General features: G+C 44.0%; 3 protein-coding genes across 7 annotated transcripts; 2 read left to right on the top strand and 1 right to left on the bottom strand.

The window, feature by feature from the left end:
- Window positions 1-31: 31 nt before the first annotated feature.
- BDBG_04645 (cytochrome c oxidase subunit 5b) lies at window positions 32-2,507 on the top strand. Its single transcript, XM_002624735.2, has 6 exons — window positions 32-279; window positions 438-515; window positions 693-851; window positions 958-1,058; window positions 1,162-1,255; window positions 1,371-2,507. Exons 1-6 carry the CDS (start codon window positions 189-191, stop codon window positions 1,442-1,444), a joined length of 597 nt encoding a protein of 198 aa, XP_002624781.1. The 5' UTR covers window positions 32-188; the 3' UTR covers window positions 1,445-2,507.
- A 777-nt stretch (window positions 2,508-3,284) lies between these two features.
- Window positions 3,285-10,823, bottom strand: BDBG_04643 (MYB DNA-binding domain-containing protein; the record flags this gene model as incomplete). Of its 5 annotated transcripts, XM_031721774.1 has the most annotated exons (10): window positions 9,179-10,819; window positions 8,610-8,656; window positions 8,147-8,337; window positions 7,920-8,080; window positions 7,762-7,809; window positions 7,663-7,695; window positions 7,518-7,601; window positions 4,822-7,458; window positions 4,299-4,713; window positions 3,285-4,207 (listed from the first exon to the last, which is right to left on the bottom strand). In XM_031721774.1, exons 1-8 carry the CDS (start codon window positions 9,185-9,187, stop codon window positions 7,417-7,419), a joined length of 615 nt encoding a protein of 204 aa, XP_031578635.1. In that variant the 5' UTR covers window positions 9,188-10,819. The 5 variants fall into 5 exon arrangements, with proteins under 5 accessions (XP_031578635.1, XP_031578634.1, XP_002624779.2 ...); XM_031721773.1 differs by having other exon boundaries at window positions 3,927-4,207; window positions 7,920-8,337; window positions 9,179-10,823; XM_031721775.1 differs by lacking the exons at window positions 3,285-4,207; window positions 4,299-4,713 and having other exon boundaries at window positions 7,417-7,458; window positions 8,759-9,261.
- Window positions 9,359-10,261, top strand: BDBG_04642 (uncharacterized protein; the record flags this gene model as incomplete). Its single annotated transcript, XM_002624732.1, has 2 exons — window positions 9,359-9,564; window positions 10,156-10,261. The coding sequence occupies 2 exons, from the start codon at window positions 9,359-9,361 to the stop codon at window positions 10,259-10,261; spliced, it is 312 nt and encodes a 103-aa protein (XP_002624778.1).
- Window positions 10,824-12,318: the final 1,495 nt, after the last annotated feature.

Genomic DNA, 12,318 nt, shown 5'->3' with positions numbered 1-12,318 from the left:
TTCAATCACATGACAACTAAACAGTCATTGGCTGGTGCTGACTAATCGTACGATTCTCCTCGGACGGATCCGGTTGGTTGCTTGGAAGTCAACCTCAACTTCAACTTCTTGTCCAAATAATATCACACCACCCTCGCTCTCCAAACCGCAACTACTACTATTTCGAAAAGCCATTGGCAGTCGGCACAATGTTTGCTCAGCGGACCGCCTTCGCCCTCGCTAGGCGCACCCCCGTTAAGGCTCTTGCCCGACGCTCTTTTTCCACATCAGTTGTCCGACGTATGTGCCCGCTCTGTTGACGATTTTCTCCCGTCGATCTTCACATTCGCCCAATTGGCTTCCAACTGCCGTCCAGTATATGGCCAATGCCACAGGGCACTTTCTGATCTGGCAAGTGTCTGAATTGCCTGCTAATTTCAACTTTTCTGTTTTTCTAGGTGATGCTGGGAAGCCGGCCACATCCAAATGGGACCCCAAGCCCGGCGAGCCTGTTGGCAAATTAGTTTCTTTCGAAGGTTAGTCAATAGATTCTGGCCGTTCTAAACACCTCTATCGTCGTCTCAATTAGACATTTGGAATTGAATATGGTCTTACGGGACATTGATTCATTCCGAGCACTTTGTCATCACTGTTATCGGAATAACATTGGCCCATCCCACTTGAAAACAAGCTTTCTAACTGTTCGGATATAGATATCGCGGAACAAACTGACCTTCTACCCCCCGGTGCGAAGCCCGGAACCATGCCTACGGACTACGAACAAGCAACTGGTTTGGAGAGAATTGAACTTCTAGGGAAGATGCACGGAATTGATGTTTTTGATATGCGACCTCTTGATGCGTCGAGAATGGGTGCGTGACATTTAGTGTTTCCTTCCGCATCTCCTCCCAATATTGGTTAGTGTGGCTGGGATCGCGGGGTAATATTTGGGACTAAGTCGATATGCGAATTTGGCAGGAACCTTCGAAAACCCGATTATAGTTAAATCTGGAGGCGATGAGCAATATGCCGGATGCACTGGATACCCCGCCGACTCCCATGATGTTGTGTGGCTCACGGTAAGGATGCTCCCAGTTGAAGTTCCATTCTCCTCCTGTTGTTATGCATATAATTTTGCTTTATAGGCAAATAGATGAATGTTTTAACTAATGCATATTCTAGGTATCCCGCGAGCGACCAATTGAGCGATGCTCAGAGTGTGGCAACGTCGTTAAGATGGACTATGTTGGACCTGAGGACGATCCCCATGCTCACGGTACGTAAACTTCGTCGTTGCATTGATTCATGTCTTAGATCTGTCAATTTGTCGTTATATTCGTATTTTCAAGTTACCTAGCATTACCCACAATACTGACGTTTTTGCTTTCTAGATGAACACCACCAGGTCCATGAGGATCCCAAGACCATGGCCGACTTCGTCAAGCCCGAATACTGGTATAGATAAATAGATACCGGAACCGATTTACTTTGAGAGAATGAGAAAAGGTTCTTGACCTTGTCTACCTGCTCTGAAACTTGAATCCACAGCGGACCTAATGTAAAACGTGTCAAAAACAGCAACTTGCCATAGTCGGTTTTGTTTCTTTCATGTCCACGCACATGCGTGCAAACAACCTATCTCTCCCAGTGTCTTTCTCATGTGCAATCTTAGTTTATTGCCCTCCCGTGGGTCATATACCGACTCTACTCCATCTCCTAGCTGACATTTACCTTCTTATTTTCATATGTAGATTATTGCAGCTTTTGTATTACACCATGAATGAAGGCGGGAATTCTTTTTTTGAATATTTGAGGTTTTCGATTGTTGAGTGCCTGGTGTCACATGTTGGCTAGTACCGCCAAATATCCAGGTGTAGTGCAAAGGAGCTATGAACCGATTTGAGAAAAGATTTTAGCTACGCGCTTATCTAAGTTCAATGTCGATTCTGTCCGGTACAACTTCCTGGACTTGGTTGATCTGCAATCGCCAAGGCCGGTCGTGAGAGCCCAGAATACTAGACGATGCATATGTGTTGTGACATACATGCCATCAATAGCCATCATCGGAGATTATCTTAATCGCTTCAGTTGACACCTTGCTCAGTATATCGTATTCGATCTAATCGCCCGTACTTAAAATATGTAGAACACCAGTACAGTACATGCACCTATTTCAACCACCACATAATCATCAACTGTGACTAGTTCGTTAAGATATCGCTTCCCAGCCTCTGACCCTGTGTCTAATAGAATATGCCCATCACAATCAACAACCCCGCCTCTCCCTGCATTAAGTTGAGTCCACCTTGAGTCCCCTTGAGTCCCCCCGGAGTGGCATTAGCTCAGCCCTATTCGCCAGTTCGCGTTCCACAACAAAGCCTCCCCCTCTACCTAGATGTTGTACCATGCCGGGATGCATGTTCAAACTTTTCTTGTTCATCCACACGGTCTCTCTGCATTTGACTCCTTTCCCACCTGCTTGCCCCCTTCTTTTCTTGAGAGACGCCGATAACGGTTAACCGTTGAAACATAGCGCTCGTCAGTCGTTACGCTGCGTTGTGTCTGTTCCCGCCTTCACTTTTCACACGAATTCTTTTTGTACCCTTCAACCTGCAGGAGAAAAAAAATAAATAATAAATAAAGATGGATCAACAGCATCAATTTGACTTCTTCCTCTTCATATTTCTGCCATTGCCATGAAAACGGGCGTGTTGTTCTTCTGGCTGTCCAGGGTAATATTCATCGTGGTGGTAATTTGGGATTTGAACAGTACCAACTGGACTACATAGGGAAAAAGCAGCCGCACATCACGGCGTATTCGTCTCCCTACGCATATGTATGTATATGCATAAATGCATATACGTGCGGCGTTGAATGCATATCAAGCGCGAAAAGATGACCCTTCCTTTGGAAAAAGCCGGGGGGATCCAATCAGTATACACCGGTTAGTGCTGCAGAGCCACATAATGTACATACATTCTTGATGCCATCCCAAGTAAGGTCTTTATTGCAAACCTTTGGTTTCACTCGCCCAATTCGATTAAAGCACTATTCACATGAACCTTTGTCATCGATATCCTTGCTCTCACAAGACGGTGGTGATCTGAAGGTTGTTGAATTGAATCATTAAAGACAAGGGGAGATGTGGTGTCCCTTGTTTGTTGAATTTGAACTGTGCCCACCACAGTACTACCAATGAATACATTATGGTACACCCAAATTTTTCCAGATTTTACCGATCCAAAACATCGGTTCATCCAGTGAATAATAGGAAAAGTCCTGGAAGTTCAAGTAGCTTGGAAGAAGGCCACTAGCAAAGCAACAGAATGGACAAATATGCCTTACTGGAAATCCTGTGAAGCATCTGGGCAGTTGAAAGGGTAGAGAAAATTTTGAACTGTGCTAGAGTTAAGTCATCAGAAAGCCCTCTATTGAGTGGTAACGGGGTGTCTACGGGTAGCACCTGATGTATTTATGCAACTTAAGACTAAAGAGAATAAAATTTCTCCGTGCTTTCAGTAGTAGGTACTAGCTAGAGGCCGTTGAACATAATTCAAACTGCCACTGCAGGTATCCCCAAATAGACTTGGTAATGCATGAGAGTCAACGCTTAGACGCACGCTGTGGAAGCAGCCAACCCTTAGATATACCAATATGCACATTATCGACATATAGGAGGAGCGTAATAGATGGATAGTGACTTCTCATTTGAAGTGTTGCAACTCTGCTATCTGTCCGAGTAACTTCTCGAACAAAAACGACTGAAAACGGTGCGATCGGGTGCCACGTAACCCGCCTGAAACACCGAACATTCCAAGCCGTGCACAGCAGCGGGTAGGGTATTTTCGAATAGAAGAGAGTTGTTTCCATGACTATGGCTCGTTGAGGGCAGGAGTGGTATGGAGCTGGATGGGGATACTCAACACAGGATGGTAGAAAGATTATGGGCCGTCCGCAAGGTGAATACCGCAAACAGTCCATCTTGGAAAATGTATTCAGTTAATATACGTGAGTATACAGGGATCGGCAAGGCAAAGCTTCACAAAGTAGGCGGATCAACCTGGACCCGATTCCTTTTGATGGCGCAGGGACGATTTATAAAATCAGACAGAAAGTGGGATTCGAATTTTTCATCGCGCAAATTCATACGTTCGGAGGAACCATGCCTAGCAAAATGATCCATCGTTTGAAAATATGGGATGTTAGAAGGGGGTCTGGGGTTAAATAGCTAGAGATGTTACCTGTTAGTTACGTTTAACCTCAATCTCGATAGCTAGAGTTAGTTCATTTAGGAAGAGCCTAGGAGTGTATTCACACACATATCTTAAGTCATTCCAGCATTCGTATACCAAGATAACTTCGTCTTCTGAAAGCAAACTAGGGTAAATCAAGCATGCGGGGCACATAAGGATAGCACCTAGAAGAAATCGAACTCAGAACGACGACACAGATTTCTGAAAGCCTAACATCGTTGCCACCACCGGCGGTTTGAAGGGAAGTTTTGGATTGGCCAAACTAGAAGTCCGCCTGTGCACCCAACAAATGCGGATAGAGAGTGATTTTGCAAGTGAGCCTATCGGATCGAGCTTGGTGACTCGGAGACACCGAATTCTGCAAGTAAATCTACAACGCAAACTTCAGAGCCGGGGTGGGGGGACGAAAGAGGCTTGCTGAACCGACAATCCGTCCGTTAGGAAGACATTGCCAGCTGTTGGTTGAACCTAGGTCAAATCCCTGTGTAAATTTGAAATACTCAGCGCCTTCATTTATTCAGAAAGCTAACACAAAGCTCAATCAATACTCAAAGAGAAAGAAAGAGATGAAAAAAGTCATGAAAAATACCTCCGAATTTCACTCGTCACCGGAGGGGAAAATCCAACAACTGAAACGACCGGGATGATTGATGGGAACACATCCAACTTCCTTGCTGTTGGTGAGGCACAGAGGATGCGCAAAGTAGAGGAAAGATACAACAAGAAGAAGGGGAAATTCTTGTCCTCCCGCACAAAATCATAACATTCCTGTAGCCGGGTTGATTTTATCCAATCAAGGGTCCTCCTGTATCAAACATAGCGACCCGCTGTGTAAAAGGTAACCATGTAGAAAATGCAACGAGTGAAACTGCATGGCTGCTAAATTTGGTGTGATAGTTAGCCACCTAGCAACACTTGCAATGGTTAGAATTAGAATGGACTTTGATGTCTCCTGGCTTCGGTATGCCATAGATATTGTTAGGTCTTGGGAGTTCACTGGTGTCTCGGCCACTGATAGAAAAGCCCAACGGTGTATCCCCGGATATATATGAAAATGAAAACAGAAAAAAATAACGACGTTGTGTGTGCGTGTTGAAACAGGTTTGGTTCTTCTGACTTGATGTGACTTTGACAGCTACTTTGAATGTATATAATGCTTCAGAAGAGGAAGAGAATGGGAGATTGAGAGAAAGTACTTGTGTTCATTCAGAAATGAACCAAGATAAAATCCATCCTCAAAATTGAGAAGTTCGTCCAACCAGCTAGCATTAAAAGAGCAAAAACGCAACAGATGAACAACCAAGTCAGCTCTTATCATGTAAGTTATTCTGTAGCTTTCATATTGTGCATGTTGATCGCTCAACTTCCTTTCTGACATTTCCTTACACACTACTAGCAAAAAAAGTGGGAATCCAGAAGCAGAGGAGGATGCCTGTAGATGGCTTCGATGAGGAATAACAAACTTAGAAGCAGAGACAGGGAAACAGACAAGAAAAATGACAATTGAGGAAAAATGATATGTGATGTGAAGCTGCAGTTCTCTCAAAATTTACTCACTTTAACAGGTCCCACGTGTAGTAATTGTGCCTGAATACATGAAGAATTAAATAGACCATATTAAAAAAAGAAAAAAATGCAAAAGGCAATTTAAAGGGGTGGGCAAGAGGCAAGGGGCCCAGAATAGAGGATCCGAAACAGAAATCGGAGTGACGAATGAAGCCTGCCTTTCTAACTTACAATAACCAGTTGTAGTGGAGTCGCTCTATGCCATACTGGGTTTTATTCCTTGTGTGTTCTGAAATGCTAATGATTAGGGTCAAATGGATAAGAAATGAGTAGTACATACATACATATAAGCAATTGTGCATGCAAAATAGATAGGGATGAAAAACTCACAAATGTTGTTTGGCGTAGCTTATTCACCAGGTCCCTCCCTCTATCCATTAACTATTTATCTAACGCAGAAGGGGTGTTAAACTCCCTGACACCTCCCACTGCAACTCATGATTAAGGTATAATAAGTTCGCAAAGATTATGCAGAGACTATGATGTTGCTTAGACGCATGTATTTAGTGTAATATACTTTATCCCATGTGCTTCTGTCCAATTTTCAGCCTTCAATCTTTCCCATCCCCCTCTCTCCATGCAGTCCAACTTTGCGCAATCGCATCCCAACAACACTCGCCTCAGTATCTTCCTCAACTCTGTCAACGTTCAACATCTCCAAACGACACAAAAAATAAAAAAATAAAAATGAGATAGGTATTTCACAACCTTCACATTAACATTTACCCACTTGGTCAATTTATTATTTTGGCCTAGGAGTTAAAGACGAAGTAGACGAAACTGGGAAACAGGTAATACCCCCCCTTCCGAGAAATATCCCGCCTGTTTTATAAACGCGCGCGACTGGATGATGCACTCAGCTCGTCCACGAGAGATATAGGCCGTTTGCAGAACTCTTAGAGATAACCGAGGAAACTTTGCCCGCCATTTTCTTTTGTCTGCTTGTATACAAAACTAGTCGATTTGGTTTTCCAATTGATTTTATTTGATATACCACCCGAATTTGAGATTGGAAGTAATGTAAGGGACTTAGAATAGGCATGTGGAAAGAGTGAAAACAAAGAAAAGGGAAAGAATAAAAAACCGGGGGAAAGGGGGGGGGGGGGGAGGTTGGCCATTAGGAAATTTGAAGAACTGAATAAAAAATTAAACAAGAAAAGAAGACGACTAGGAACCCAACGGTGCTCTTCGCATTCGCATAACATCTCACCCAATGAGCCGCTTCCCGAACAATCTCACCCCCAAGCACAAAACGCATTTTGATAGAAAAAAGCAAAGTGAAAAATAAGGGAAAATATGGAAATCAAAGCACCTTGAATAGAGACAGAGGAAACTGGGGTATAGCACTGCCTGAAAACTGCATGGGCTCGCCCCACCTTGTTACTAACTGGTAAAATAAGAAGGTGTGAACACCCAGCCTAAACTCCTGAAGCCTGCGATCCCGTTTACTCATCATAAAGTTGCGGCGATTCATAAATAGTTTCCTGAAATAGGAATAACGTAAAGACGTAGAACGGATGTACAACAGCACGAGCTTGGGTGCTAATTGTCGGGAAAAAAAGGGGGTAGATATTGTAGGTATAAGTTAGTCGTTAAAACGTCATTTCCGCTGCGTACGTTAAGTGTGCTTAAAATGCTCCTTTGCATATTGCTCACAGGCCTGGTACATTCAAAAGTTAGAATAACAGAGTCTATTCAGTCAGATGGGAGGAAAATCACCTTTGCTGGCTTCCCAATCTTCTGTCCAATGACTTTCCATTTACTTGATTCGTATTCTTTGATGGCATCGCGCAGCGTTATGGACTGATGATATGTTAAAACGCTGGAAAAATGGTGGCATGTTTCATTTGGTATTATAACATACCTCCTCCTCGGTAAATTCAGCATAATGCATGTCCTGCTTGCTAGTTAGACTGACAAGGGCAGATCACAGTTTTTGCTGCAGGACAAGTAGAAAACCAACCTTGTACCAATGTTTCTTCACACTTCCTTCAGTTCGCAAGGGGAAGGTCTAGTGTAGCAAATACAATTAGACTTTTATGTTTTAAATACTCCATATGTAACCAAGATATATGAAGGTGTGACTTTTCTAGCCCGGCATGAAAAGTAAGCTGGACGAACCTTAGCAATTTCACTCCAAGTGTTGCCAGCATCGCGCATAGTCTTAAGCCGTTGCTCCTCCTCCGCCGTCCATGGGGTGTTTGTTCGACCCTTCTTCTTGACTGTGGGCTCGGGGGCGGTTGGCGCGCCAGTTATACTAGTAGTAGTGGTATTTCCCTCGCCTTCAACAGCACCTGTTAGCGGGGGAGGTGCCATGGCGGCCAAACAAGCAGTCTGGAGTGACGCACGTCGCTTCCGGGGATTTGGAGCTGCTGGGGCTGGAGCTGGCACGGGGGTGGAGATGGGCACCATAGAGGCGCTTTCGAAAGGGCCAGGCCCTGTAAAAGGATGAGGTTGTTGCTGCTGTTGCTGGTTTAGGGGATGTGTGGGTGTGTTGGATGCAACAGTCGTCTTGATGCGTTTGGAAGTTGGAGGTGATCTACGAGAAGGATGAAAATATGGGTTAGTGAACTGTCCATTCTTGAATAAACCACTTGGTCGTCCAGCAAGCTTAGCATCTAGGACGCCGCTCTTAGAGAAAAAGATTAAAGCATTCCAACCTGTGGCTTGTAGTATCATAGGAGTTGGAATTGTACGCATGGAGGGAGAGAAGGGTGGAAAAAGTGAGAGCAAGATGAGGGGAATGTAAGGCGGGATTTGTTTTGTTTACGAAACAACAGCAACAGCATAAAAAAAATAAAAAATACTCACGACATATTAGGAAGAGGAGGTCTCGAAACAAAAACCGGCCAATTCATCTGTAGCGATACGAAGATAGATTAGTTAGATTTGGCCTGTTACAACCCGGCCACTTCGTTAATCACCCTGGCCAAAAACCGTGCAAGAAAAACATTACACACTAGGATCGGAAGCGAGGAATACCGCAAGCCTGATCTCGATGATCAAGCCGGGCCAGGAACATGAAGAGAAGGGTGGGGAGCTTGAGAGATTATGGTACAAACACTGGCGAAGGAAACGGAGTATAGTTGGGAAAAGGCGATTGGTACGTGGACGCGCGGGTGGGGGAGGGCGGGATATAGAAAAGTATCACTGTGCAGGACGACTTTGAGATGACAAGGCTAAGCTGTTGTCACCAGATTTTTTTAAGAGATTTTGGGTGAAGCACACAGGGGAACAGGGGATGAACGTGAAATAGCAGAAACCAGAAAAGGTATCTATTGATAATGAGTCTTAAGAGAGACAACTATTAGGAGAACGAGTATGGAGTTTGCCGATGGGAGGCAAAGGTATAATGGCATGAATGTACGTAACGTACGTACCTCGTTCATCAGTAGGTAGGTAACTGCAAGTAGAGGGAACAGTTCATCAAAGTAAACCAGATAGCACCTGCCGATGTGGAAAGCGGAAGGTTACAAGGGCACAAGTGAGTGTACGGGGGGAATCGGGGGGGGGGAAAGGGGGGCAAGTCGTGAACAGGTCGCGGGCAGAGACTTGTACGTATGTATGGGATGTATGTCGATAGCGGATGTTGTTCAAGCGACTTGACTGATGTTGTCGATGGAGCAATGCTGGAATGCGATGGGGGCGTGGCGAGCAGGCAAAGCAAGCTGGGCTGTGAGTGGGAAGATGCGGGGAACCCAAAGTTCCATCACAACCACAGCAAGGTCGGTACGATTCATACGACTGGCTGCGGGAAGCTGGATGGGTATGACGCTTTTACGAGCGCAATACGGGTGTTCGTACAAAAAAAAAAAAAAAAAACAAAACAAAACATAATCATATCATTCTCTGTCATCTTGCCGGTTTTCCACAACTAAGCACCGGTACCGTAACTACCATACTAGTACATTACAATTAGCTTCATCTAATCAACAAACCACCAAACCGACCTCTTGGCATCAATCACATTCGAGGAATAGCTTGCGCCGGCATATGCTCCGTATATGAGTTCGAAAGGGTCTCCTACTTGCTATCAGATCCAGTTGACCAGCCCTCTCTGTAAGTAGGCGCGAGGACGATGACCAAAGAAATTCTTGGAACTTTAAGCTTCCTGGCTTCAGCATTTGCGCAGTTATGAGACCAAGATGTCTTGTGCATGGACTCTAACCACCATGTATCAGACCTGTATTCAAGAGAGGGGGAGAGGCATAATTGCTTTTTTCTCTCCCGGCTCTGCCTCTTTTTTTCGCTAGAGAGAGAGAGAGAGCGTTGACATGTGCCAGAAGAGCTAGAATGTGCGGAAGTCAACAATCATGGTGAACAAGTATTTCTGGCTAATTTTTTCCCTTTCCTCCAGTGCGAGGAAACAGAAATACCCAGAAAACAATTCATGGGGGTCTTTGATTCAACCACTGACGCAACCAATCGATGCCAACCTTGGAAAGTTGCGACTGAAGTCATGACCAGCCGCTCTCGGAACCCGAGGGCGCTAATGATACAACGGAGGGTCGCAATTAATAACCTGCTTTTGCTTTTTCGGTCTTCTGGACTGGAAGCTAGCCTTTGCCCAGAAATGCTGATAGGTGTTTGTCCAACCCAGTTCTCAAAATTCGGACAAATATTCGAGGTATGACCAAGTCCTCGTTTTCAAATTTGATTGGGATTGGTAGCAGGAAGATGGCATAAAATTTAGCCAAAATCTAGTCATAAACCATTCATCTTTTGAGGGACCTTCCCTATGCTGTATTTGTCTTAGAACAGATTTCCCAGAGGGGGCGCAGAGCATTGCTCAGGTTGTTAAAGAGAAGCTCATAGGTTGTAACTTGGATGAAGAGGTGAAGATGAAACCTCGAGACTGTTCACGGAGGGGACAGGCAAGTCAAAACCATCGTTCAATACCATAAGCCAGCTTCCTTGAATCGCTCCTGCGAGCTGGATAGATGGTTGGTTCGCACAAGGTAAGGTACAAGTACTTATGATTAATTCTCCATTACGTAGTGTTGTTGGCATCGAAACTAAAGTTCGATTCCTCAGAAAAATAAGCTTAAAAATGATCACTCTCATGAGCAGACCCCGAGAAGTAGTATACATCTACTTATGACACGTGGTGAAGTGTGGCAGAACCCAGAAAACAAAAAGGAGGGATTGACAAGGCAACAGAACTCATTTTTGCTTTCTCGCATCAAATGTAGTCCGTACAGTACATTTATATACATACATGCATGTACTGTACCTACTTAACAGCTTCATCCGGATATGGACAAAGAGGTACAACAACGCAAGTATGTACATGGTACGACGGCAAAGTACACCCGATGGACATAGCTTAATTCAACCTAACAAGACGGGATGCATGGTCCACCGGAACTTTCTCATATATATGGAGGACTTCTGGAACCCTTCCAACAACACGTATGTATCCTATGCCCGATATACAGTTTGGATTCACTCTCTCAGTTCCTCATATGAATACCCCCCAAACACAAATAAACCCTCTAATCCCAAAAGCATACGCACACGTGTATCGAGTTTTGGATAGCGTTTCACTGTGTTACTCTTACATATAAAACAATTGTAGTGTTAGCAATGATATGGAGTATGATACCGGTCGTAAGCAAATCTTCCGAGCTTCCTGTTATTAACCTGTTCCATCTCGCCATATCTGCTAGCAGCTAGAGAAAAGCCCCTCCGAAAATGACAAGAAGAGAACGAGCCGTAGATGGTAAAAACGCCCATCAAAAGGTTCGGATGAGATGATCAACCGATCCTCTGGGTACCCCGCCCGCTCATCTCGAAAATCGAGAACTGATAGTAAAATAAATAAAGAAAGAAAGAAATTGAAATTGAAATGAAATGAAATGGAAATGGAAAAAAATAAAGATTGCTGCCCTGCTATTTCTAGGTTGAGCTTGGGCAAAGAAACGATCCTCCTGATAGGCATCTAGAAGCCCGGAACTCTCATCTCCGCCTTCTTTCCTGTCAGACCTTAAAAAGCATAAGGCACGCGCTGGCTAACCACTCTTAAGGCGAGAAGAGTGCTCACGAGTGCCCTCATTTGGAGGTCATATGCATGGCGTCCATTCATTGGTCAGGTAGACGTCTATATGTTGAGTAAAATATCCCAAATGGGAATTTACTTTTCATAAATGCCTTCTAGATTGTTCATCTTTTTCTTTTATGATTTTGTTTTGAATAAAATAGAATATCGTAACACAAGAGGAAGAATTTTCAATGTCTGGAGAAATTTCCCGATCAATGATAGCCTGCGCTGTCTCTTGTACAAGCATCTCTCTATTTATTATAGAAAAACCAACTTTTCTGTGCACCCCATCAAATCCATGGATGGGATGGGATTGAACAGCTGGCTGTATGACTCTGATATTAATCTTCATTCTTTCCTTTACAGATGTTCCCTACTGTATTTACATTCTTTATACTCTTCTCTACATTCATTACAACCTATACATTCATTAATATACTCATTTCATGTGCTGCTGCTCAGTGTGTGGGAATTCTCATT

The sequence above is a fragment of the Blastomyces gilchristii genome (genome assembly GCF_000003855.2).
Source record: "Blastomyces gilchristii SLH14081 genomic scaffold supercont1.9, whole genome shotgun sequence".
Lineage (NCBI taxonomy): Eukaryota > Fungi > Ascomycota > Eurotiomycetes > Onygenales > Ajellomycetaceae > Blastomyces > Blastomyces gilchristii.
The sequence above is the reverse complement of the archived record's forward strand: the minus strand, read 5'-3'. Positions and strand labels throughout refer to the sequence as shown.

What these genes read in the sequence shown, in the direction of transcription:
- BDBG_04645 (XM_002624735.2), top strand. Translation starts at nt 189, where the DNA reads ATGTTTGCTCAGCGGACCGCCTTCGCCCTCGCTAGGCGCACCCCCGTT. An exon ending in TTCCACATCAGTTGTCCGAC is followed by an intron (nt 280 to 437) that starts GTATGTGCCCGC and finishes CTGTTTTTCTAG; the next exon opens with GTGATGCTGGGAAGCCGGCC. An exon ending in ATGATGTTGTGTGGCTCACG is followed by an intron (nt 1,059 to 1,161) that starts GTAAGGATGCTC and finishes TGCATATTCTAG; the next exon opens with GTATCCCGCGAGCGACCAAT.